Source organism: Carica papaya, chromosome 3, assembly GCF_054855325.1.
Source record: "Carica papaya isolate Zhongbai chromosome 3, ASM5485532v1, whole genome shotgun sequence".
NCBI classification, from domain to species: domain Eukaryota; kingdom Viridiplantae; phylum Streptophyta; class Magnoliopsida; order Brassicales; family Caricaceae; genus Carica; species Carica papaya.
The window spans coordinates 11,047,784-11,074,497 of record NC_142311.1 but is presented as its reverse complement, the minus strand read 5'-3'; the positions used below and the strand labels follow the sequence as shown (position 1 = coordinate 11,074,497).

Sequence of the window (26,714 nt, the reverse complement as noted above, 5' to 3'; positions counted from 1 at the left end):
AAACAGCAACTAATCCAACTTTGAGAAGTCTAAAATTTTATAGATAGTAATTTATCTAAGAATTTGCTTTATTTTATGTTTAGTTCCTCATGATAAAGATGAACGTAGTGGTGACAGCCCAATTGGGAGGCCCAAGTTAAGAATTGCTAAGTGTTTTGCGCATGCTAGTATTTTTACTATATGATGTTCCATAATTTTTTTCATTAATGGAAAGTTAACTGATTTTATAACTTCATGCTAGCAAGGGACAAGTGCAAAGTCTCTTGCGCCCAAAGAAAAAGCATGTGAAGGTATGTCTAAATCTTGTATCTAACCAAACTTTAAAAAGTAAAAAAAAAAAATTTATGATGGTACTTTTTTTAGATAAAATTTAATGAATATTATATTGTTTTAATGTTCTAGAATTTGGCAAGCTGAAGTCAAAATTTGTTCAACCTTTATCACAAGAAATTATATTTACCATTTGATGGTTCATGGTTTTGTTCATCAATGAAGAGTCAATCTTTGCATTTGTGTTTCTTAGGGAGATGACAAAGGCTATAACTTCATGTTTGCAGGGGATAAATTTTGGAAACAGTCTAAGTCTGAATAAATTATATATGAAGGTTTGCTTAAAGACTTTAGTGAGATAATAAATCAAGAAATTACATCTGAAGTTTTGTTCAAAGACTTCAGTGAGATAACAAAACATAATTAAAAATTAAAATGTTATTATTTACGAACTAGTTCTTTTTTCTGTTTCTGATTTTTTAAAAATAGGAAAATTACTTTATGAGATGACAAACAAAGATGCAGATATGAAAAAGATTAGTTGTCAATAAATTATATTGATGGATAATCTTGAGAAAGAATTATTCCCATTGGCGATCAATGCATTCAATCATAAGTAAACTGTCATAGCATCTCAAGCATGTGTTTTCTCAATTTCATCATTGGAGTCATTTGCTAGGGGTGAAATTGTTTTGGAAATGGAAGACGATCTCAAGGATTTGAATAAATTTCTTGGTAATGACAATCATATGGTCACATCTTCAAAATGAAGGTACTAGTTATGTCTAATTTATTATATTAATCAGGTTAGAATTAACGCTATTTATTTTAGTTCTTATTTACTAGTGCTTTATATCAATTCATCAATGGTCGGGAACTTCTGAATGTTGTGCAACTAAATATGACATTGACAATGTTAACTTTATACAACATAGAATTTTTCATGATTTTTAAAATTGTTTTCTTTAAAAAATAACTATTTGTTGCTTCATGCATCTCCAGCAGGCTATGAATTATCATTTGAAAATCGATCCGCCGCAATTTTTTTGGAGTATCAATCAACACCGTTATGTTTTCATCTAATGTAAGCTTGTAGTAATACGGTTATTATTTTTAAGATTAAATGAACTTCTCAGAATAAATATCTTTTAGTGCATTAAGATTTGTTTCAAATATAAATGAACTGGCATATGGTAGTTTGATAATTTAAATTTCTTATATAAGATAAGTTAATCAATGGACATAGTGACTTCTCATCAAGAAGAAATGCATAAAAACTTAATCTTGGAATTGACAAGAATCTTACAACAGTATTAGCAGGGTTAATGTCGTATGAATATTAAATCTCGTATAATTTTGCATATGATTTTAAAAAAAAATCTTGCATGAAACATATAATTTAATGGTTTATACTTGTATGACAAGATGCTTACAAACCCATGTATGGGAATTACCAGAAGGCTCCTGATTCATGGTTGAATTAGTAATATCTATCAATATAATTCCCAACTGTGGAATGAAATACTTCATTTTTTGACTTGGCTGCATTTGATCGTATTATAATTTTAGTTTGTTACATGGCAAGTAATCCATAAATTAATTAATGAAACTGAATAATATTTTAGGAGGCGATTATGCGCGAAGCCACAAATAAATTAGTTATTAATCTAGAGTTGCTGTATTATTATGATTATTTATTAACATATAATATATATTTCATTTTAAATTTTATTTAATGATAATTAAAATATAACTCATAATATTTATATTTCTCACTTAAGAGTTGACAAATTACAAAAACGGCAAAACCATACTGGACCTCAAGCCCGGAGAAAAATGGCCCAATGGGTTGATGATATCCATGTTTAAGGTTTTATTTTTTTCTGACATGGAATGGTTCGGTCACCAGCTATTATACAGAATTTCGAGGCGGTGACCCCAACTGTTGAGGGAAAGAAACGACATCGTACAGGGTTGATACTATTATCCTCGAATCTGCAAAAACTGACTCTTGATTTCTGAACTCTCAAACAAATCCTATGTTGGGTTCTTTCTTTCGAAAGCTCGAGAGTTGAAAAACAAACCACCTTCCTCTTAGCAAAACAGGAAATAAGCTCGGAATAGCCCGGCAATAACACGGCTCTGTTTGTCTCTCTCTTATCCTTCGAATTTCTTCTTTTTTCTTTCCTTACCTCGGCAAGATTTTTTTAGCTGCCCAGAACTTTGTGCCACTTCTTCGTTTTCAATGGTAAAGTCATTCTCGATCTGATTTACTCTAGATATGTATACTTTTTTTTTTTTTCTTTCTATCAACATAAATAGTCGTCATTAATTATATTAACAATTACTGTTAATCATTTGTAGATGAGTTAAGTTGGCCCTTACTTTTAACAAGCGATCTGATTTTGTTGACGACTGGTAATGGGTGTTTTTAATTATGTAGTCATCCTGTTTAGTGTTGGGTTTTGTGTAGATTGGAATTTGGTGGTTTAGACAGGCAGTAGTTTTGATAGTGGTGGGGATTATATGGAGAATGCAAGGAGCCACGGGAATTAGATTCGTGATGGAGAAAGAAGAATGCTTCTCTTATAAAGTGGAATACGAAGGGGACACACTTCACATCTCTTTCGTCGTCATTAAATCTGATTCTCCATGGCATTTCAGCGAGGATGGAGTCGATCTCGTGGTATGTTCTGTTTATTCCTTAAATCTCTTATTAACACACACAGATATATATATATATTCACTTGACTATGTTTAAGCAGTTTTTGTTTATGGAGGCATATTCATTCATCAATTGTTAGTTTGTTTATTGATTAGATGAAATGATGGATTGTTAAAGTGCCCAAATTTGTTTTAGAATAGAGAAAAATGAAAAAACGGTAGGTGCTTTGCTTAAATAGTAGAAGCTGGAAATTATTGATGGTTGTAGCTATGGCCACTAGAAATGGGAAATTTTATGTGCACATGGTGAGGAATCCTTTTTACCATCATTATGGCACTGTAGGTATTGGAACTTGTCTTTTTGATCCAGTGGCTTCTGCAAATTTGAAATCTGTATTCCTTCATTCTGAGTTACCATTTACTTGTCTTTTTCTGGTCAACTCACTATAATCCGAAAGATGTTAATAACTCCATAGATCTCCTGCCAGCAGCCATGTTTACCTTTGATGAACATATTTGGAGTTTTTTATTTCTTTAATTTGTTTTTTCTTGAACTGATACCATAGGAATAATTTACATGCTAAATTAAGCTCTGATGTATGAGTTACATGTACTCTTAGCTATCTTATAAAAAATTAAAAGAACATAATGAGTCATTCATAGTTTCTTCTTTCATTGATGAATTCATCGTTAATCTAACAACTTCATTTCATATTTCTTAGATAAAGGGCCCTTCTGGTGAACACATTCATGATTTTCATGATAAGATCAGCCAGAAATTTGAGTTTGTGGTCCAAAACAAAGGGCTTTACCGCTTCTGCTTCACTAACAAGTCTCCTTATACTGAGACCATTGATTTTGATGTACATGTTGGACACTTTGCTTACTATGATCAACACGCAAAAGATGGTGAGACATGGTTTATCTAGGCCACAAAAATCGACATCCTTCTCTTCCATTTACCTATGTTTTTCCTCTTAATTAAGTAATAATTGAACTTTTTGAATTTTCACAGAGCATTTCAGTCCCCTGTTGACTCAGATAGAAAAGTTGGAAGAGGCTCTTTACAACATCCAGTTTGAGCAGCACTGGCTAGAGGCTCAGACTGACCGCCAGGCAATAGGTAAATATTTGAAGAGCTTATTTTCATTTCAGCATTTATCAAGTTTCATTCTCTTACAGGATCTCTATTTTATTTCCCTGAAACTCTTGGTTGTATCTTACCAACTAATTCTTGAAATGAACACAAAGTGATTCCATATTACATTTCCTTTTTTAAGGGTGACCTTGTTATTTTATAGTTTCCTTTGTTTGGATCATTTTTGGGTGTCTATTTGGAAAAAAGGTATTTTAGTGAAACCAACCTTTTTTTAAGAAAAGAAAAGTGTAGTTATATATTCACAAGCACCAAGGGGTGTAACTCGAAACAGATTTACAAGTCAACCAAAATTTCAATCAAGTTCTCAAAATTCTCGATAGTATAAAGAGGATAACCCTTAATAGAAAGACCTAGGATCTGGAACCAACAATTTATTAATCTATCCATATTAGACTTAACACCTTCAGAAGCTCTCCCATTTCTTTTTTTTTCCAAATAGCACATAATGTAGCCAGAAGAATAGAAGGCCTGCCCTCTTATCCCTCTTGGCTCCATGTCAAGCCCTAATCTCATACTTGACTGAACCAACAATCACTCAATTGATGTCCAGCAGACCATAGACCAGAAACCACAAACGGTGGGTAAAAGGACACTACAACAAGATATGATATATCACTCTGCGTCCCTTTTACGTAGATAACAATAGTTAACCAAGATTCTATCCCTCCTGATTGACTTGTCCAGGGTGAGAATACATTCTTTAGCGGCTTCCCAAGCAAAGAATGCCACCTGTGGCAGCGCCTTGACTTTCCATGTAAGCATGGCGGGGAGATTCAGATTGTTATCCCTTTCCTTGTTCAGGTGAATGTAGAAGGACTTTACGATGATTACCCCTTCATGGTTGAGCTTCCAAACAGGTTGGTTTTTCTCTTCATTAAGGCTATTATTGGCTAGGGACAGCAGAAGGGATTCGTACTCGTTGACCTCCTAATCATTAAGGTTCCTAAAGGTCTTCACATGCCAAGAGCTATTTTCCCCCAGAAACATGAAAGATTTCCTGGACAGTGATTTCCTTGTGTCGAGCAAGGGCAAAAATCTATGAGAATTGATCTCTGAGTGTTCAGCCATCAAGTCACTCGACATCCCACAGCCTTACACGATTCGTGGACCCAAATTTCCACTTGATGCTCTTCATGGATTTCTCCCTACCCATGTAAATCTTCTCCCATAAACCAGAACCACACGTCCTAGAATTGCTCCTTGTAAACCAGTTCAGGCCATCCATGCTGAATTCATTCTTAATCATTCTCATCCATAGACTTTCACATTCCATTATGGATCTCCATAACTACTTCCCTTGGAGTGTCTTATTCATCACAACCAAGGATCTTAAACCTAAGCCTCCCTCTAGGATTGGTTGTCTTACCTCCTCCCAAGCCCCATATGACATTTTCTCTGCTCCTTTGTGAAGAGTTTTGTGAATGGAGATTTTTGTGAAGAAATTCTCTTTTTTTATTTATTTATTTTTTTTATTTCTTAGGCACCAAAGGATGCTTTTTATAGAGGAAAATTGACATCTTTTCCGAAATGTGAGGAAGGGAGATAACAGATTTCTGTTGTCACCATGCCACCTCACCTGCTGGGAATATTCCACTCTGTGTAACAGAATGGAAAATAAGAAATACCTAATTTATTAAAGCGTTTTCTACACTCCCCCTCAATTTAGTTTACATATATATATTCAGTAAACTTAGATTGGATACAATATTATCAAATATCTATTTTGGTAGTGCTTTTGTTAGGATGTTAGCAACTTGTTAATTGGTAGGGATGTGCATAAGAGTTATGGTTCCATCTTCAATCTTTTCTTTAATGAAATGTCGATCTATCTCTACATGTTTGGTCTTATCATGGTGTATTGGGTTCTTGGCCATGCTGGTTGTTGATTGATTGTCACACCACACTTTCATAGAAGTATCAATAGATGCCTTTAACTCTAGTAGTATTTTTCTCAACCATATCCTTTTACAAATCCCATGTGCAAATGCTCGAAATTCAGATTTTGCGCCATTATGGAATACTACAGACTGCTTCTTGCTGCGGCATGTGACCAAATTTTCCCACACGTGCAGTAGCTAGAAGTGAATCTCTTGTTGGTTATCGGCCCTGCCCAGTCAACATCAGTAAAGACTTCAATATCCCTGTTTATTTTCTTTTGGAAAAATAGTCCTAGTCCCTTGTTTTTTTTAGGTATCTCAAAATTCTGTACACGACCTTCATATGTATTTCTGACAGTTGATTCATAAATTGACTTACTGTACTGAGTAACATAAAGCTCACATTGACGCAGCTCATGGAGAGTCGACTCGACCTCGAAGATGGCGGAGACGTTATCTTTGCTGGAGTACGATTTGCGAGCTGCTTCCCAGATGTCCTTCGCTGTTTCATACAACATGAAATTCTCACCAATGTTGGGCACCATTGAGTTAATAAGCCACGACATTACCATGCTATTCCCTATTTTCTAGACGCAGAGAGTTGGGTCGTTGGTTGCGGGAGGAACTGTTTCACTTGTGAGGTAATAGTCGCGGCCTTTGCCGCGAATAAACAGTAAGACAAAGGTTGAACATTGAAGGTAGTTCTGTTCGTTCAGCTTGTGCCCTGTGATGAACAATGATGTTTGCTCAACTAGGCTGTGGTTCGGAGTCACGGGGAGGTAGGAACCTGAAGAGACTTCGGAAGGAGAGGAATTGAGCTCATTTGTGGCCATTTGAATTCTGGCTCAGCTGAAGGAAGCTCTCAAATCAGAAATGGAGTTCTGATACAGTGAAGAGTTTTGTGAATGGAGATTTTTATGAAGAAATTCTCCTTTTTTCTATCTTATTTCTTTCAGGCACCAAAGGGTGCTTTTTATAGAGGAAAATTGACATCTTTTCCAAAATGTGAGGAAGGGGGATAACAGATTTTTGTTGTTACCATGCCATCTCACCTACTGAGAATATTCCACTATGTGTAACTGAATGGAGAATAAGAAATACTTAATTTATTACATCATTTTCTACACTTTGAATCACCTCATATGAATCTCCACTGAATGACCTTGAAACTTTTGGCAACAATATTTGGCATTGTCAACAACGACATGTAACATATTTTCTATATATCATGGTGCTTTTAATGAGATCTAGTGTATCCCCTTTAGGTAACAGATTCCTCATCCATATAGATAAATGGGACTGGAACTTCGCTACTATATGGTCCCATGTGAAGATATCTCGATATTTTGCCCCCAAGAGCCAACCCCAATATTTTATCAGTTGGTTGACTGATCTGCCACTCAGGATTCTAGCTAGCATCAAACTCTCAATTATATCCTAGAAACTCACCAACTCAAACTTGGTAAGATTGATATTGAGACTCGATATCACCTGGAAACCTAACAGAACACATAAGTTAAGGACAGCTCTGATCTCTGGTTCACAGAACAGTAATACATCATCTACGAACAATAAGTATATCACTCCTTTGGCTCATTCACTGTCCCCCACATTCAACCCCTTGAACATTCCTAGATCTCTACCCCTCAATATCAACTTATTCATGGATGCTTTGAAGAAAATGAGATAGTGGTATCGTCGTCTTAAGCTGTGGATGCTATGCAGAAAGTGGATGGACCTTCATTCACCAAAACAGCAAAGAAAAGCTGAATTAATGCAAGATACAATCCACTTGCACTATTTACTCCCAAAACCCATCCTGAACAACATGTACCCCAGGAAGCTCCAGCTCATATGATCACAGGCCTTTTTCCATGTCGAACTTGCACAGTATACCCTTCCGATTTGTAGATTCCAATTTATCCACTACCTCATTTGCAATTAAAGTTGCATCCATAATTTTTCTCTCCCTAACAAAGGCATGTTAACGTGCACCAATTACCTTCTCCACTATCATAGCCATTTTCTCGTTAGAGCTTTGCAAGTAGCTTATAAACACAACTGACGAGGCTGATTGATCTATTGATATCCGTGGCCCCTCCATTTTAGGGATGAGGACTAAGAAGGTAGTTCAGATTGTTCAAAAAGGAACCTGTTTCATGGAATTCTCTTAACATATCTATGATCTCTCCCTTGATCTATTGATATCGGTGGCCCCCTCCATTTTAGGGATGAGGACTAAGAAGGTAGTTCAGATTGTTCAAAAAGGAACCTGTTTCATGGAATTATCTTAACATATCTATGATCTCTCCCTTGATCACACCTCAAAATTTCTGCAAGAAGCCCATGCTGAAACCATTGGAGGCTGGAGCTTTATCACCCTTGCAATACATGAGTCCATCAAGAATTTCAGCATAGGACTCCCTTTCCAAGAAAGCCCAATCCTAGTTATTCAGTATGTTGAACTTAAGCCCATCCAGATTGAGTCTCCAATTGGAGCTCTTCGTGCATAAGTTCTTGAAGTGACCTTTAACCTATTCTCTCAAGGCATAGTTTCCTTTCGCTTCTACCTTATTGATAACCAGCTCCTCTACATAATTAACCCCTCTATGGTGATTGGCCATATGGTGGAACCAACTTGCTGCTACTTGAGAAGGATTTGCTCCTTTTCTATTTGGCCTACTTATCAGAACTGACAATGTTCAAAATTATGCTGGATTATGACAAAAGATCACTGTTTTAGTGTTCTTTAGCTTTCTGTCTTTACCCCTAGGAGGTCTTTCTCTACTAGCTGTTTTTTAAAAACAAAAAATAAAAAATTCTCTATTTATTCTGGTATTGTTGGCAGGCAGGCAAATATTTGGTTCTCTTTGCAAATTCAAACTTGTAGCAAGCATGAGAAAAGGAGGCATCCCATCTTGCATAAAACACAACTGCATGCATATGTACAATTTGTGTGATTAAATTTGACGTTAACTTTTCATCTCAAGGAAATCTGAGAAAGTAACACAAAAAGTTAGAGCGTGTTTCACATTCTAGATGTAGGTGTAGCTTTTGAATCCTCTCTCATATGGAAATGATTTTAGGTTTATAAGACAATTTTTTTCTTGTTGCTATGCCTTTTTGAGTAATATTGGAATATTCTATCTGCAGTAAATGATAATATGAGCTCGAGAGCTGTTTACAAAGCAATGTTCGAATCAGTTGCACTGGTTGGGGTTAGTGCACTTCAAGTTTACCTTCTGCAGCGCTTGTTTGAGCGCAAGCTTGGAACATCCAGAGTTTGGAGCCATTAATGCCACTGTGCTACTACTTGTTTGATTTATTTATAATGTAGCAAGGTGATTTTTAATTTTAACCCCCATTTTTTTCAGTCTAATCATTATTGGGTATAACATGAGGGTATGACATTTCGTAATTGTTTATAAGAGATCTTTCTTTTTAAATTTAAAAAAAAAAAAAACGGTGATTCAAAGATGTTGGTGAGTACGAGATTTTTGTAGTTTCAAAACATTATTTATTTTGGCTTTCAGAGTATTTTCAGCCTAAACTATCTTCAAAAGAGTTTATTAGTGAACAAGAAAACAAGCTTCTATTGCGCATAAGATTCAAGCTAAACTAGGCAATTTGTATTATAAACTAGGAATGACAAGAAAACAATTCCCGGTTAAAGTAACTTTTGAAATCTAACGAACTTCCTTGCCCAATTGGCTTTAATTATGAAGATATGTTAATAAGTCACGTCCTAGCTCATGAATAGAGCACGGGATTAAGTTAAAGTTATTGGACTGAATTAATTTGGAAGTGTCACCATCACATCAGAAAGCATGAAGCTAAGAATATGTGCCCGAGTCTGCAGATGCAGAAACATAAAGATTTCGCGAGGGAGAGATGGAGAGAATTTAATATGGTATCTTTTTGGGGGGCTTATGCGGAGCTTTGGAAACTGGCCCTTCAATATTATACACACGGAAAATTAACATCCACTCAAAAAAAAAAAAAAAGTCATAATAGTAATGTCACAGTTGTAGTAGTGTAGGGAGAGCAGCGGGACCAAACCATCATACATAAACATAAACAACAACAAAAGACATTGTTCTTTTAACATATTCTTATCTAAGCCCGCAATATCACCACAGCTTAAATAAATTCACAACAAACGTTCCAGCAGGATCCATCATAGCCTCTGAATTGAGCTCCAGTCTTCTGGATTTGTATATCTTGGGGCAGGGTATACATAAACAATGCTTCGCTCCTGAGCTTTTACAATGTAGAAGATTCTTCTTTATTCTGCAGGTGCAGCTTGTATGCAGCAAAACCATCTTTTCTGTAAATCAACCCACGATAACAAAATCAAAAGAAGTAATCTACCAAACAAGTTGTTCTGCCTATTAATTACTGAAATGGACAGACATACTATGCAATCCAAAAGGCAAGTTAAACGAGGTACAGCTAAAATGGCCACTTACAGATTGAGGCTTTCCAAGAACAGCCCCATTTTTATATCTGTCCTCATCTTTTGCAGGAGACTCAGGTTTGCCGCCTCCCTTCTTTTCATTCCTAGCTTTGTTGAAGATAACTGTAAATCCCTCTGCAGATGCAGGATCATTGACATCCCATTCACCAAACTTGGGCAATGGTCGACCCTTGTCCTGTACCCAATTTTTTCAGAAATTAAGAATAATCATTTCATGGTTGAGTCTGGAAAATTATATGGCTTGGACAAACAGTGCAATCTTTTATGGGGTACATTCGTGGTGCTTACTAGTAAGTTGGGAAGCAGTGCTCTCTTTTCTTAAGCTCACTATCAAACAACGAGCAGAGTAATTGAAAATATATGACAGTTAAGTAGAGAGGAGTCAAGACTCATGCTAATCAAGCTAATTCTCCAATATGCATCTAGATTTATGCCATTGGCAATTAGAGAGTCCAACCTAGAGATTTGAATACAGAAACAAAGAGATTAAAAACATAAAATTCAACTCCTTATGAAGAAAATGAAATTCTTCAAGAGTAACCAGCACGCCCCCATCTTGAAGCTGACAACGATATTTTAGGATAACTATAAATAGTGGTATGATAGGCTCAGATCATGAATTATCTCATTGTCAAATCTCAAAATAAGAGTTTCCACATTATATAAGAAGAAGAGTCAACACAAAAGTAAATGAAATTACAACGTGGACCACAATAGCACCCAGACAAATCTTGAGAATGCTCACACAATCACAAACAACCATGCATCAAGAATGGCATAAAGAGTTCATTAATAAGGATAACTCTTTGATGATAGGGAGAGTTGTGAGAGAAAGAAGAATCATCATTTAACGGAAATTATTACTTGTAACGAATGTTTTGCTGCATGTACACGCTAATATCCGGTAAGGAAAAATCTGCATATTACATAGTTTTTCTTTAATTTCATGAAACTTTGTGTCAACTTAGCTCCTAATGCTTCTTCACCTGTACATATTATCCTCATTTACCTTCGCCGCCTGGTTATGTTACCCTTTTCACTGTAAACAGATGGTCTCTACTTCGATGTTTCTAAGTGAGTCTTCAACATATTATCATTTCCCAAAATTAAGATATAGCCTTAGATGCATATGCCTGTCATATGAAAGACAAGCATGAAGCTAAACAATAAAAATTGGTCCAGAAGTAATTGCTTATTTCAAAACAGACTATTTACTTCCAGGCTTGAACTTGAACTCCAAGAAGAAGAGATTGGTACATCAAACTTATTTTTGAGAGAACAGACTTAACCTAGTTGTATTTCAGCAAAGAGAAAAATCAAGGACCTATTTCATGGAGAAAATATACGGTATACATAAGGAGCCTATAAGAAGCAAGATCTTGGTTCAAGGATTTCAGGACACTGCTAGAAACCCAAAAGCAAGAGTCAATTGATTTTCTGGATGATAATAAGAAGTCCGCCGGGCTGGGGGATAAGTAATTCACAATTTCACAAGCACAGAAAAAATCACACTTCATTCCTACATTTGCTGGTTGAAAAAGAGAAAGTTAGAACAAAAGCTATAATAACGGAAAAGAAGACCGATTGGAAACAGCATATCTCTGCATGCTAATGTGGAGCACTACACCAGGTTCACCTAGAAACAAATTTACCACCCAAACACACGTGCGCGAGCACACTATGCAATCACCAAACAAATAAAAGTATGCAGCATCTACAGACTAAAACATAGGAACTGAAAAGAGATACCTAAAATACAAACAACATAGTCTACTTGCCTACCAAATCATTTGACGAGGTGATTCATACTTCATATGAGTGTATTGAATAAATCCCGGCAATTAATGTCACACGAACGTGCATAAATATGAATTCAAGAGTGTGGAAACCAAATCATGAGATGAAACTTAAAAATTACAAATTGAGACAGAAATGAAAAGAAACTTGTCATAGAAACAAGCAAAAGAAAAATTATGTAAGAAAATCCAAACATAAGGACGAAACACCGCTCTTAATCTCTATAGGAGGATTAAAGAGGACAAGTAATGATGATTTTCTCCGTTTTCCATGTAGTAATTGACATAAATTTGACAGTACACCTAATCAAAATATATAGATTTCAAATCTTCTCAAAATTAATCAAACACGTAGCAAAAATGACTTCAAACCGGGGGAAATGACAAAATATTTCCAATAGTAAACCAAAAGCAGACGAGAATAATCATCCGAAACCGGAAATCATTCAAATCTGAACAAAAACATCCTGAACCGTTCATTACAGCACAAAAATCGAAAAAGAAAAAACTCCTGCATAGTCAAATCAGGAACAGAATGCAATTTTAAATTAAACAAAAAAGTAATCCGCCGGCATAAACAGGAAGGAAAGAAAAAACATATTCGTGTATGTATATGCACATAAGTGATGTAGGTGCATGTATGGAAAGCCGTACCGCCATGAATTTGGAGACAGAGGGAGAGAAGGCTGGAGTCTGGAGGAGGAGAGCGTAGTCGCCTCCTTGTGCTTCTGCTGTTTATGATGATTGAAGAGAGAGAAGGGGGGGAGAGGGGAGAGGTGGGCCAAATGGGCCACAAACGTTAAAGTGGTGAATGCTAAATGGAGGGGTGGGGCCCACTGCTTAACCTTCCCTTTCGTGCTGTTTGCTTGTTCCAGCTTGGCATTTAGTCCCCCTCCACTCTTCCCAATAAAACTCTTTAAATGTTTAATATTTTATTAAATGTTAAAAATAAACTAACTTATACACTGAGAAATGTTTTTATTTTTATTTTTTTAATATTAATAAAAATTGAGGTTATTTAAAGTAAATAACAAGTTGTGAGGATGGGTCCTAAGGAGATGCTTCGATGTATATAATATTGGGTTTCGTATAAATACAGGTTTTTGGGAACTTTCACATGACACGCAGTTTAGAGTTTGAACCCACGTTTTAAAATAATAATAATTAAACAAAAAAAAGTTCAACGACAAGAGGGCAGCATTCCAAAGTATAGATTTTACAAAGAGTAACGTAGCGTTGAATTTTTAGCATTAAAAATTTTTAGGTGTAATTGTGATTTTAATTTACTAAAAGTTAAAGCTAACGCAAACCTATTGCATTAAATTGCTTAATGTATTGTACAAAATACAAGTAACAATCTATAGAAATTTTGAAAATTCTACGTGTCCATAAATTTTTTCTAATGTTAATTAAACTCGCTGCTGATAAATATTAATTTTGAATTTGTGTCAATATGACATGGGTGCCGCAGTCAAAACATTTTAAAACTCTGTTTTATTTGCACATGTCAGCTTTTTACCACATTTTGTCATGTTTTTTATTCGCAAAAACTTCATTGTCGTCCTCTGCGCTCTGAAGCAAAAAATAGTATGTTCGCTTCGCTCTAAGGCAAAGACTCCATCGTTGGTAGAGAATATAAACTCGAGAGGGTGTTAATAAAAATTATACACACAATGTGGGCCTGGTTTTGACGGATTTTAAAATGCCCAACCTGAAATTACTTAACCCTGCACTTATTTTTAGTGCCAACTCGTACCCGCCCCGCGTCAAATCCAATTGTTTTTATGAGAAAATTGCATCGAGTTAGGTTCATGCTAGTTGTATAATGTTGGGTCCGAACAGGTCTTTGCCATCCTTAACTTTTCATTCATTCCCATAAAAATGAAAAATATATATGTATATACTTGTGCTGAAAAAACAATACAGATTTATAATAATTTGTGATGTGGAGTCAGTAGTCCGACGACACCTGAAAGGGTTAAAAACACCGAGGGGCACCTCGGCAAGTCATTCAATTCCTTGGCTATCAAGTCAACGTATAATTATTATTCATGCGCGAACTCACCTCTTAATTCCAATAAAAACGAAAACAACATGACTTGCTTCTTTCGCGGCTTTGGACCCAATTCTTTGTCCCTTTCAATTCAAATTTCTTTTCTTTCTATGATTCAATTCAAAAAATTTCATTCCTTTTTCATATTTGTGAATCAATCAATTAAAGCTGTATTTGTCGTGCAGTATTCTATCTATTTTTCAATGAAATACTATTTATATTTATATCTTTGATATGATGCATCTTAAAGAATATAGTGATGTCATTAGCTGGCCCTCCTTTCAATGGAAGCCAAAGAGAAAGAAAATTAACAAAGTTGGAAATATAGCTTCCTTTGTAAATGAACCAATACGTACTTATTGAAATAAAGCCAAAAAAGACAAAAAAAAAAAAAAAACTGAAGAAAAAAGAAACATCAAATTGCACATGATTGAAGTTTGATGGCGACAAAGACTATTCCTCCGCAAGGTCCAACTCACAACCTGAAACCTACGAGAAATTAGGCAGAGAATAAGTTTTGTTCGGAAAACTCCAACCCAAATAAAGAAGCCAAAACAGATGCAAAAAAAAAAAAAAAAAAAAAAAAAAAAGGATTGCCACCTTCTTAAAATTACTAGCCTCTACTTCAATTCATAACACTGGGTTCTACTTCTATTCTTGGAAGCATCATGCTTTCTATTTAACCTTCTAAAATTCACGATAATCTATTAATTTTGTAAAGAAAATCATCTAACATTCTGCAGTAATATTACAAAATAGTAGTTGATTACTACAAAAAATTATTAAATTACCATAAAATGTTCGGAGTTACCACAAAGGGCATCAAAGATTTTTCCACTGGCCATGGATTTTCGTGAAAAAGTATAGCATGTTTTCAAGCACTTTAGGGAGTCATATTTCTAAAAAAAACTTGTCCGACAAGATTAGGGAGTCATATAAATCAATGTTCTTGCTGTTTACCAACCACTTTTTCTATTGTTCCTAAATTTAAAAAAAAAAAAATCTTATGAGCAATAATAATTATACTGTGTTAGATCCGTGACCTTCAGCATGTTGACCTAAGCAATAGTTGTGTACATGTATGTAGCATGCACGAGCCTTACCTAACATCAAGAAGTTTACACGAGCTCTACAACAAGAGAAGATGCACCCCCACCACCATTGCAAACTCCACCAACACCGTATTTTCCATTTTTCTGCCTTAGTACCTGGAGCAACATCATGATAAGTTTGACAAGATGAAAAGATGCACTCTCAGATAGAGAGAGCAAGAATGATTTAGCAATTATTGCATGACATATACCCCCAACAGTGTGACTAGAATACGAGCTCCGCTGCATCCTAAAGGATGTCCCAAAGACACAGCTCCACCATTCACATTAACCTTCTCCTGTAAGCAAATAAAATATTGATATTATCATGGTAGAATTTGTTTTGAATATCAATTTTTTGAAACATGAATGCGAATGCAATACGAGTTAAATAAAAGTTTGAATGACAATAGCATTTCAATTCTACATAAATTTCATATCCAATAAAATTTAATTGCTTTTATAATTCCTTGATGAATGCAAATATAAATTCGTCATCAACTGAATTGTTGATGGGGTTAGATCAACTATGCATAAACCATGTAAATTATTATCAAAATCTACATATTAAATAATTAAGATATACTAAATTAAAATTAAATAGACTTGGACCAAATGCAGCGGAAAAATTAGATTGAACCAAATGCTTCGTGGAAACTAGAATGAAGCAGGTAATTTTCATGCGAAAAGAAACTTAATTGGAATGGCTACAGAAACTCAAAAATAACATGCTTAGGTGCAGACTTAATGTAAAAAACTCACTGGATTAAGCTGAAGAAGCTTCTGATTTGCAAGAGCCACAACCTGCCCAAAAAAGAATACGGTGACATGGAGGTTATTAACTATATCAGATTGGCTAACCAATCATCTAAGAAAATAATGGTGGGATCTTACAGCAAAGGCTTCATTTATCTCATAGTAATCAATTTGACTAGCGTCCAAACCAGCTTTTGAAATAGCTTTGGGTATTGCAAGGGCAGGAGCTGTTGTGAAGAACTCTGGTTCCTGCAAGGCAGATGTCATGTGAGCATAAGTTGGCATGGCACTTGATATAAAAATGGAAGTTAAAACAAACAATCTAAAAAGACATAATGCATTTTATTAAGAATAGTTTTCTGATATTGTTAACAGATAGCATTATTTGAGTAAAAAAAGTGAAAGAAGAGTATTCTTTCAAATACTTTTGTATCTGAAAATCATTTTACATTATCCAAAAACATAGTCTTAAAAACAAGCAAACAAAATGAACCTCATTCAGAGCATGTTCTCAGAAAACAAAGAAATAGGAAATGCATCCTATACATTCACGAATGTAGGAAATACCTGAGCAGCATCAGCGTAACCTGTAATTTTTGCAATTACTTGAAGCCCAAGGGTCAGTGCCTTCTCTCCACTCACTATAACTAATGCAGCAGCACCATCGCTGTCATCATGACAGTTTCATTTCTTAGTATAAGCTTTAATCTATGTTTTTAATTAGACTTGCATGAGAATAATTGGAAACGTAATATGCAGTTTGGTACAAAATATCTAAATCAAATTTAGGATTCTTCAAAAGTGTAGACTCAGCCTTGGTACAAAATATTGGAAAACAAGAACATGTAACTTTCATTAAAGATGATTAGGAAAGTTAACTCGATAAAAAAAATGAAGAGGACAGAAAATGAGTACATAACTAATAACTTCATTAAATTAATAATGACTATATAACAAGAAAAATAGGTTTCTAACATCAAATGAGTAATAAAGAGTAATTGCTTCAAAAGTTTATGTGGATTAACCTTATGCTAGAGGCATTCCCAGCAGTAACAGTCCCTCCATTCTCCTTGAAACTTGGTCGGAGTTTCCTTAATTTCACAGGATCAAACTGGCAAAAAGCAGCATTAGCATATAGAAGATGGAAGATACAGAAAGTTGTACACGATTAACTGATTTCATATTGGCACTTTGTGAGAACCTAAAATAAATAGCAGAAAAAACCAATGGAGAACAGTATGAAACAGAACAAACAACAAGTTTGATGGATAATTCCTTCAGCTTGAGCAAAAGAACTCCAAAACTTAGCCCAAATCTCCCCAACCTCTTTCAGATCTAAGGGACTTAAAATATAATATAGTAGTAGAGAAAAATGGCCAACTATTAGATGAGACATCTCTATTAACTAAACAAGGTTAAAAAAGAAACACAATACAAAAGCTTCTATCTAATTTGTTTGATCTGATTTGAGGACATAATTCTACACAGATACTCCTTCAGATGAGAAAAGAGAGAATGAATCATACATTTTCATATGAAAATTAATATTTACCTTTCCTAGACCTTCATCCTTATCAACAAGTGTTGATGGCCTTCCCCTTCCTCCAGAAACTTCAACCTGCAAGGTGATTTAGTTTTATTCAACAAATTACAAATTTATAAAGATTTGCCGAACATTATGTTAAACAATATGCCTAACCGGTACAATTTCCCATGCAAAGGCACCACCCTCTTGGGCAGCAATACCCCGCTCAAAACTTTGAACAGCATAGTTATCCTGCATTTATCACCATGACAGACTTCAAAACAAATTGTCAAAGATAAAAGAATTTGTAACACTGACTCCAGAAGACAATCCAACGGATGAATTGCAATGAGATAGATTCATGTAGAAAAATGGTTTACTTGAACAAGCCACAAAATGAGATCTATCATATTTCTATGCAAATATTTAAGAACCAACGAGTACCCCAATCATGAAAAACCAAAGGAAAAGCATGGAATTACTAAGATACCTGCTCCTCCCTTGTTATTGTGTGTTTATCTGCACATAGTTCAGCACAATTTCCCATTCCACAATCATTATAAACATCCCATAATCCGTCTTTTAGCATTCCATCAACAAGTGTATCATGACCAAGTCTTGATCCCTTTCTTGCTTCCGCCAGATACTTAGGTGCATTAGACATACTTTCCATGCCACCAGCCACAACAACATCATTGATGCCCAATTGAATACTTTGAGCAGCAAGCATTGTTGCTGCAGTGAACATCCAGAAAATGAGAAGCCAACTCTAGCTGATATAATAACAATCCCTAAGACTTGAGTACCTTTCATTCCAGATGCACAGACTTTGTTCACAGTGGTACAGATAACTGAGTTAGGAATTCCTGCTCCTAGTGCTGCCTGTCTAGCAGGAGCCTGGCCTAAATTTGCACTGAGAACATTGCCAAAGAAAACTTCTTGCACAAGTGATGGATCAATATTTGCTCTTTTAAGGGCAGCTGCAAGTTTTAAGAAAGAAAATTTAAGACAAAGAGCATTAGCTCGGATGTTAGCTTAGTCAGCAGATAGAAGAACAAAGTTGTAATCTAACCTTCAATGGCTATTGATCCAAGTTTGGTGGCAGTCAAAGATGACAGAGAACCAAGAAATCCACCCATTGGTGTCCGGGCAACACCAACAATGCAAACATCTGTCCAAAATAAACCAATGTTACAATCAACCGCCAAAACTCTGAAATTCAAAGTATTTAGCTAGATTTACAAAAACTGTAGAGGTCCATATTTTACAGACTGTTGCACCATCATATCCTCTCCCAAAAAGACAGAAGAAAATAAATGATCATGCATATAGAACAAGGAAAAAGAGAGAAAGATATAGGTTTCTGACCAAAACCTTTTGCACTATCATGAAAATTTCACTATAATTATTGTGTAACAAAAAATAAAACAAATCCGAGACCTCTAGGTTTTATTGAATCTGCAGATGCCACTGCCGCCGGAGCCATGAGTAAATCAAAATGAAATTCTGCAAAATCCACAGATCAAGCTCTTGGGTATCTTAACGATAAAAGAATTAAAAAGAAAAAACCCATGATTAATTGAATAATGAAATGATAAATAACAAAAAAAAAAAACTTAAACTCCGCTGGTTAACAGGAGGCACAACGCGTGATTCATTCTTATTAGAGTAAACTGTGGTTTACGAATCATTTCATAGCAAGAGAATGAAGTGGACTTTGACATTAAATTAAGCACGATTTTTGTTTTGGTTTCACCGCTCAAACAACATATTATCAGGAAAATAGAAAGAAGTGTGTGGAAATCGAACATCTTTGTGCCAAATTTTTAATCACCTGTTTAATATCGACCTACTATTGTGGGCACGTCAAAACAATTTTCTGACAGGCATACTGCACATTTTAAGAATCTAAACAAAATTGCCATTGATATACCAATAAGAATGCCGTTTAACTCAAGATTTAAAGGAAAATAACGAAGAAAACTACACTTTCTTTTCGGGATTGATTTAGTTGAAGTTTGCTCCCTTTGTTAGATAGAGAAACCGAAAGAAAAAATATGGTATGTAAAATACTCATTCAAATTCTGAATCGTCTTCCATTATCTAAATTTTCTCGTCAACCAAACAGCACTAACAAAAAAAATAACGAGAAATACAGAAACAAACTTGAATAAAATAGATTTGCATGAGATATGCGAAGAGATTGACTGGGCAATTGCTGTCAACAAGCTGAAAAGGGGGATCATCAAGAAACAAAAAAACAAAAGCAGAGGGTTGCTAAAGACAAACAGAAATTAATTTTTGTGAAATCAAGATGGGAGGTGCTGGACTAAACATGAAAATGAGAGTAGAGATAGATTTGGGCCGCAGTTGAAGCGAGATGGGAAGAGCTGAGAAGGTTCGAGGCAGAGGTTGACCATGTTGAGAAAGCTTTTGATTATGAGACCGAGAACAGGCGCTGGTTTTCTATGATGTAGAACCAGATAACGAACGAGAGGGAGACAGATGCCGCTAACGGTGGGGAGTTTGAGAGCTTGATTTGGCGACACGTACTGAATCATAGGGAGCAAGAGATCTGGAGAAGCAGCGTGCTTGAAGAAGGAGATTGTGAAATCGGCAGGGCTAAGGTGAAATGTAGAGCAGCGGCTTGGCAAAATCAAGGAATGGAGGAGATCAATACGGAAAATGAGACGGAGAAAGCAACATAGTTCTTACCTGAATCTCTGGCGCTGGGTAGATGGAGAGAGAGAGAGAGAGAGAGATGAAGGGAGATGAATTTAAGCTGGGTTGTGAAGTAAGAGCAGGCGTTTAAATAGAGAGCGAAGGAGCCGGAACTTGAAGGGACCAACTACCGAGCACGAGGAACACACAGGGTGCTTATTTACGCATAAGCCGCTAGACTTATTCTATTGACTGCCATGTCCTCTATTACTTCAACCTTTTTTGAAGAAAAAAATAATAATTAATTTCATAATCAAGCAACAGGAAATAGGGGTGTGGATGTCGCGATCCAAATTAGAAAATTAGATAGGGTCGATTTTTTTAGTTTAGACCAAACTGAACTGAGCACATGGTTAATTTGGTCTTTGGCTCTTGGATAAATAATTCGAATTTTTTCGACTTAATTTAGATTCATGCAGATACAGTCTCGATCTTTATTGGTAATGAGAAGAAATTAAATAAAAATATTTAGTCTTAAATTTAGCTCTCATCTCCTCTCCCCTCCCCTCCGCTACCCTCTCGCACTCTTGCCTGTAAAGTTTCACGCACAGCTTAACAGTCACGGTTATTCCTCCTTTAGACTCAACTTCAGCTTCTCAATAACGAGTTGCAAGTTACGTCTCATGGCCTCCTCTCCTATGCTCTTTCGTGGTTTGCCTCTCGAGTCTAGTGTTTGACTCACAATTGCTCTTTCTTCAAGTTCCACTTTATCACCTCATTATGAGCTGTGAGTCCTCCTCTCCCCTCGCTTACAATTGCGGAATGTCCTCTTACCTCACTCATCCTCCATTAATCATTGGTGGTCTTACCCATTGATTGCCCGGGCTCGCTGCTCCTCCTCTAAGCTCTGTTCCATCACTTGTAAAGTCGCCCCTCTTCAGTTAAATTCCTCTACCCTATCGCCTTTTAGCTCTTTAAAACTCTACTCAATACTCAATTTGGTTGCTCTTATAGCCTCTAAGCTCCAGCCCTATTGTCTCTTACTTATTGAGTGCCTATAACTTCAGTTTTTTTTTTTTTTAAGAAAAATAAATAATATATGGTTTAGCTTCACATGCTCAGCTTGACAAGGCTTTCTGTTTTTTTTTTTTTTTTAAAAATAATAATAATAATAAAACAACAATGTTTACATTTTTAATAAAAATAAACTAAATTTTAAACAAAAACTGTCTTAAACCCAAATAAAAAGAATTACTATGTATTCTTTTTCCTTTTTGTTTATTTTTAAAATTATTCTGTTGATCCATTATTACAAAATTATTGTAAAAAGTAGTCTTGTTTTTTAGGAAAAAAAATGGTAGTTGATAATTTAATATTAGACAGGTGAATATTATGTTTGCTTATATGAGTTAGATGTTGTTGTCTAAACAATTAATGTATACACATACAGAAATACACAATAATTATTTTAATATAAAGATAATTTTATTTGAGATTATTTAATAATTTAAAAATCTTATAATATTAATTTTATTTTTATTTTATATTTTCTTATCATATGTACTTCTTTTTTAATATTACTTCCAAACTTAATTCCATTCTTTCTATAATTCTTGCACACTTTTTTCAAAAAATTATTTTAATTATAACCCATTATTTTAATTTTATATGTAATATAATTGTATTAAAGTTATTTTCTGTTTCATTCTAAAAAATTCCATCATGATTACTTAATATAAATATATTTACAAAATAAATTTTATAAGAAATTTTAATGTATTTCAAATATTACCTTCAAATTATTTAAATCGTTGAAACAAATAATCAGATACCTCATGATTCCTTTTTTGTTTTGCCAAAAAAGTGGTATGATTTCCACGTAATAATCAAAATATTATTATCATTATTAAAATAACATTATTTCATATATAATATATAGAGATCCGGAACCTTAAAAGAAATAAAATTATAATTTAAATACAAAAGCGAATAATAGTGTAACGACCCTAGAAATTCAATAAAAAATACATATAATAATCTGAGTGCGGAAGCAAATAAAAGATTAAAGTTAACATCTCTTACACAATAACTTAAAAGTACTGAATAATATCACGCAATAAGTTCTCTAAAAGAAATACGAGAAAGTGAGAAAAAATAAAGGAAACTATAAAGCATCTATCATTTACTCGTCGTCTTCCTATGAATCGGGCTCGGGAACCAGGTCCTCCTGATATAAAATGATTAAATAAAGAATGAACTACACTAACCCAGCAAGTACATCACACTATATCACCGTCACGGAAGTAAAGGTTGGTAAAAAACCAAAAACAACCAATTGGACACAATTTTTAAAACAAAACATTTATTTAAAATAAAACCACTTACCCTTTTTCTTACCCTTAGAGAACCTGTTAAAACAACCTATAAAGACAATAACATCATACTGATCACAATTTCATGCATAATCAGTAACATAAAACATATCATAAATCCGTATTCATTAACAATCATTGATTATCACCGTTTCTCGTTTTCACTAACCTGTTAATATCCATTGGGATCTATAAGGGGTGTCCTCGCTACACGTAAGCCATTCTCCCTTACTGTCTTAATTCCAGGGTCGTCCTTATACCCCGTCCGATATGAGCGTCAAGACATTAAACCTCAATACCCCGTCCGGTATGAGGGTGAAGCGGGTCGTTCCCATACCCCGTCTGGTATGAGCGCCAAATGACTAAGTCTCCATACCACGTTCGGTATGAGACAACGTTCACATTAGAGTCCCCTATGAACCCGATCCGTCCACCATCTCTCAGGATATCTAGTGAGGCTGTTATCTTATCCATTTATCAGATCATATCCCATTCCTATTTGTCATTAGTCTCCGTCACCAAATCAAACATAAATACATAAACAAGTAACGTGTATCAAACAATGCAATTATATCTTAGATTCCCAAAATCAAACAGTAGTGAAGTAAGTAGTAATACATGCATTTAAAATCATGAAATAGATAAACCATATACTATAATACTTTTAAACTATAAAATAAATCAAACAGGAATCGACAGAGAATAATGTATGGTTTGGGCTCCATTAGCAATCGTAATTAATTATGCGTCTCTATTTAATTTGTACAAAATATAATATTATCATTTATTAAAACTTTAATTTCATAATAAGAAATAGGGTGAGGGGTTTTTACTTGATTCGACGCCGAAAACTAGATTGTTACTGCGCCTACGAGCAATCCTTGGGTTCCCTGAATTTTTTCTCGGGAACTGAAACGCACTTACGGTACCTACACATGTCCCAAATAACCAAAAAAATCAGATCCAGGGCCTATTTGACCAATTTCGGAATTCCAGCACGGCGCTCAGCCATGCTCCGGCGACGGCGCCGCAGCCCGCGACGACGATCCGCCTCAGGTTGGCTATTTTCAGTTGTTTTCGATTGAATTTAGCCAAACTTGCATCGGTTCCTGTGAGAAAACACACTTAGGGCCCTCGGTGGACCAAAAAAATGTAAAAAACTGAAACTCACCGGCGATGGGGCTCTCCAGTGCGACGGCTCCTCCGGCTCACGTTGTGGTTTAGTATTTTACTCAGGTCAACCTGTAGAGGAGGAAACGGTTATCACAACGATGCAAAAATCACATTGAATGGAAATCAGGAAGGGCCTCATTGGAGGCGAAAATCGAAACACCCCGCGGCGGCGCCGCTGAGCTTCAACAACATTTTCTGGCCAATTGGCTGGTGCTTTCATTCCGATTTGGTCGCATGTGGGTTTAAAATAAAATTATGAGTAAAAGGTAGAATTTTTACCTCGTTTGACGGCCAAAAATTACGGCGGATTGCGGCGGTCGGCTCCCCGACGGCTGGGCTTTCTTCTCCGGCGAGAGGCTCTGGCAGATAGGGTTAGGGTTTGGGTGCGGATGGGGTTATTTATACTCATCTGCTTTTGATCTGAGCCGTCAATCGCTTTTAATCTAGACCGTCCGATTGCGATTAAATAGGGAGTGAATCTGGGCCGTTCATTGCTATTCAATCTGGGCCGTTCATGCGTGTTTTTGATCTGGGCCGTCCGTGCGCGTGAAAACGGATCTCAGCTGTTCGATCGCGCGCATGCGGATCTCCCACGTGGCCTCCTATGTAAGTGTCTCTGCCACCTAGCGCATTTTGGTTGGCCTGGACTGCTGACCGGGCAACTGACGTGGTATAACTTTTTTAAATTGCATTTTGACCCCTGATTTCTGATTTTTCTTTCAAAAATACTCACAGAACCTAAATTTTCACCCATTTTTCCTAAAATTATTTTCAATTAAATCCCTAAACTATTTTTATCCTTTTTTATTATTATTAATATTATTATTTCTATTAAAATAAATTAAATTAAATTAATACTTATTTATATTTATATAGAATTAATTAAAATAAAATATAATAAAAATATATAAAAAAAATAGTTGGGTGTTACAAATAGAGTTAAAATTTATATTTCTTACATAATAATTTAAAATATCTAATAAGATTACAGAAATGTATCTTATGAAAGACAAACAGTAATTAGAGAAAAGCGAATAAATAAGTATCATATGATAGTATTCACTAATACTTGAAGGGAGTCTGAGTGGTGAATTACTCACAACCCTCTTGTTGATTAGGATCTGTATCTTGATTTTCTTGATATGAAATGATTAATGAAATAGTGAGTCACACTAGTCTAATAAGAATATTACACTAATCACATATATGAAAAACTGAATATTGGTAAAAATCAGAAAAATAACTAATAGAACCCTTGTTTTAATTAAATACATTTAACTTAAAGATGTTTTTTTGATATTTACCATTATGAGTTTTCCAAAAAATAATTTATGAAAATCCATATCTATGCCACTTTTCATTTTTACACATAAGAGAATAAGAGACGACAATTTTCCTTTCTTACTTGCTTACTAGTACCCCTGGGGGTTCATAGGGATATCTCCTTACTCGTGAACCCAATATCTAATTTTAACAATTAACCGACTGTCCCCATACTCCGTCCGGTAATTGGTATCAAACATTCTATCGTCTCGATATCCCGTCTGGTATGAGGGTGAACCATATCTCCCAAATATTTTCGGTATAGGACTTTCCAGCTCTGTCCGACTGAGGTGACATTTACAGTAGGGTTCCCTATATACTGCGTATGTCCGCCATTTCTCTAAGTACCCAATAAGTCTTTCACATAAAGATTCTCATTAAGCAAAACAACCAACAAACGCATATCAATAGCTCATATTATATTTACAGATCAATTAGATTACATTCATGCAGACGATATAGTTTTATCATAATAAGAGATCGAGTAACTAGATAACCGAATAAACCAAATACATCGATAAGACCATTGAAACTGTAAATTAAGAACATGCACAATACGATAACAAGCAAGTATGACAATACAGAAAAATAAACTGGAAATCAGGAAAATTGTGAACTAATCGGTTCCCACTCTACTAGTGACCTATAATTATTTTTAGAATTTTTTAAATTTTCACAAAAATATAAAATTATACATCGTTAAGTCTTAATTTAACGGGGAATAGGGTGAAGGATCCTTACCCGAATCGGTATTTTGAGCGTCAGACTATCTACTACGTCTTTTAACAGGTACAAGATTTCCTGAATTTTTCATGCGGAATCCAAAATACTCGTTACGTGCTTAAAAATATCTCAAAAATCTAAAATCAGTGTCCAAAATTCTTTCTAGCCAATTTTGGGATTTCGGCATGGCAGTGCCGCTATGTTCTGGCGCTAGCTCTACCGTCCACAGCAGAGGTTCGCCTCGGCCTGGCCAGTTTTGGCCGATTTGGTCGATTTTGGCCAGTTTTACATGTATCTCTTGGAAAAAATACGTTATGAGGCATCGGTTAACTGGAAAATCACAAAAAATCGAACCTACTAATGGGGGGTCTCTGGGTGCGGTGGCTCCGCCAGTCCTCGTTCGTAGCTGGGGTTCCTTCTTCGGCAAACATGTACAGAAAATGATGCTGAACACAATGATCGAAAAATCATGTGAAATAGGAAGAGGAAAGGGGCTCATCGGAAGAATTTTTTTGAATTTTGGTCGCGGCAACTCTGCCCAGCTTTACCCGTAGTTTTCGATTTACCTGCCGTCCCTCTTACTCTAATATGGCCATAGGAAGGCTCATAATCGAATTTCAAGCGAGTAGGAGAAAATTTTACCTTTTTTGGCAGTTGACGATGACTCTGGTATGGTGGTGGTTGACGACCGTCCATTCGCGTTGATGTGGATCGAGGAGGGTCGTCCGATCTTTATTTGTTCAGGCCGATTGCGTAGGCGAATCTGTACCGTTCATCGCGATTAATCTCGTTTG

The 26,714-nt window shown here is 35.4% G+C and overlaps 3 protein-coding genes across 7 annotated transcripts; 1 reads left to right on the top strand and 2 right to left on the bottom strand.

Moving 5' to 3' along the window:
• The first annotated feature begins 2,206 nt into the window (after positions 1 to 2,206).
• P24BETA2 (emp24/gp25L/p24 family/GOLD family protein) lies at positions 2,207 to 9,502 on the top strand. Of its 4 annotated transcripts, none has more exons than XM_088215741.1 (5): positions 2,207 to 2,518; positions 2,744 to 2,956; positions 3,657 to 3,843; positions 3,950 to 4,057; positions 6,384 to 7,080. In XM_088215741.1, the coding sequence occupies exons 1-5, from the start codon at positions 2,516 to 2,518 to the stop codon at positions 6,488 to 6,490; spliced, it is 618 nt and encodes a 205-aa protein (XP_088071867.1). In that variant the 5' UTR covers positions 2,207 to 2,515; the 3' UTR covers positions 6,491 to 7,080. The 4 variants fall into 4 exon arrangements, with proteins under 4 accessions (XP_088071867.1, XP_021887112.2, XP_088071868.1 ...); XM_022031420.2 differs by lacking the exon at positions 6,384 to 7,080 and adding an exon at positions 9,124 to 9,502 and having other exon boundaries at positions 2,209 to 2,518; XM_088215742.1 differs by lacking the exon at positions 6,384 to 7,080 and adding an exon at positions 9,124 to 9,502 and having other exon boundaries at positions 2,210 to 2,518; positions 2,727 to 2,956.
• A 406-nt stretch (positions 9,503 to 9,908) lies between these two features.
• Positions 9,909 to 13,045, bottom strand: LOC110806519 (RPM1-interacting protein 4 (RIN4) family protein). Its single transcript, XM_022031411.2, has 3 exons — positions 12,898 to 13,045; positions 10,440 to 10,622; positions 9,909 to 10,297 (listed from the first exon to the last, which is right to left on the bottom strand). Exons 1-3 carry the CDS (start codon positions 12,901 to 12,903, stop codon positions 10,256 to 10,258), a joined length of 231 nt encoding a protein of 76 aa, XP_021887103.1. The 5' UTR covers positions 12,904 to 13,045; the 3' UTR covers positions 9,909 to 10,255.
• Positions 13,046 to 14,540: 1,495 nt separating this feature from the next.
• LOC110806540 (acetyl-CoA acetyltransferase 2) lies at positions 14,541 to 20,529 on the bottom strand. 2 transcript variants are annotated; one of them, XM_088215739.1, is made up of 14 exons: positions 20,384 to 20,529; positions 19,109 to 19,174; positions 18,741 to 18,839; positions 18,475 to 18,648; positions 18,159 to 18,403; positions 17,843 to 17,920; positions 17,696 to 17,761; positions 17,169 to 17,254; positions 16,711 to 16,810; positions 16,282 to 16,392; positions 16,150 to 16,191; positions 15,600 to 15,686; positions 15,400 to 15,504; positions 14,541 to 14,785 (listed from the first exon to the last, which is right to left on the bottom strand). In XM_088215739.1, exons 2-13 carry the CDS (start codon positions 19,152 to 19,154, stop codon positions 15,415 to 15,417), a joined length of 1,224 nt encoding a protein of 407 aa, XP_088071865.1. In that variant the 5' UTR covers positions 19,155 to 19,174; positions 20,384 to 20,529; the 3' UTR covers positions 14,541 to 14,785; positions 15,400 to 15,414. The 2 variants fall into 2 exon arrangements, with proteins under 2 accessions (XP_088071865.1, XP_088071866.1); XM_088215740.1 differs by having other exon boundaries at positions 14,541 to 14,778.
• Between the last annotated feature and the right edge of the window lie 6,185 nt (positions 20,530 to 26,714).

Bases quoted from the DNA above. Each gene is read 5' to 3' on its own strand.
- LOC110806519 (XM_022031411.2), bottom strand. The intron at 10,298-10,439 runs GTAAGTGGCCAT...GTTGATTTACAG, and splicing joins TTCTTGGAAAGCCTCAATCT to AAAAGATGGTTTTGCTGCAT.
- LOC110806540 (XM_088215739.1), bottom strand. From the start codon at position 19,154: ATGGCTCCGGCGGCAGTGGCATCTGCAGATTCAATAAAACCTAGAG. The intron at 18,649-18,740 runs GTTAGATTACAA...TAAAACTTGCAG, and splicing joins TGGATCAATAGCCATTGAAG to CTGCCCTTAAAAGAGCAAAT. The intron at 15,505-15,599 runs GTATATGTCATG...ATGTTGCTCCAG, and splicing joins TTCTAGTCACACTGTTGGGG to GTACTAAGGCAGAAAAATGG.
- P24BETA2 (XM_022031420.2), top strand. The intron at 3,844-3,949 runs GTGAGACATGGT...GAATTTTCACAG, and splicing joins TGATCAACACGCAAAAGATG to AGCATTTCAGTCCCCTGTTG. The intron at 4,058-9,123 runs GTAAATATTTGA...TTCTATCTGCAG, and splicing joins GACTGACCGCCAGGCAATAG to TAAATGATAATATGAGCTCG.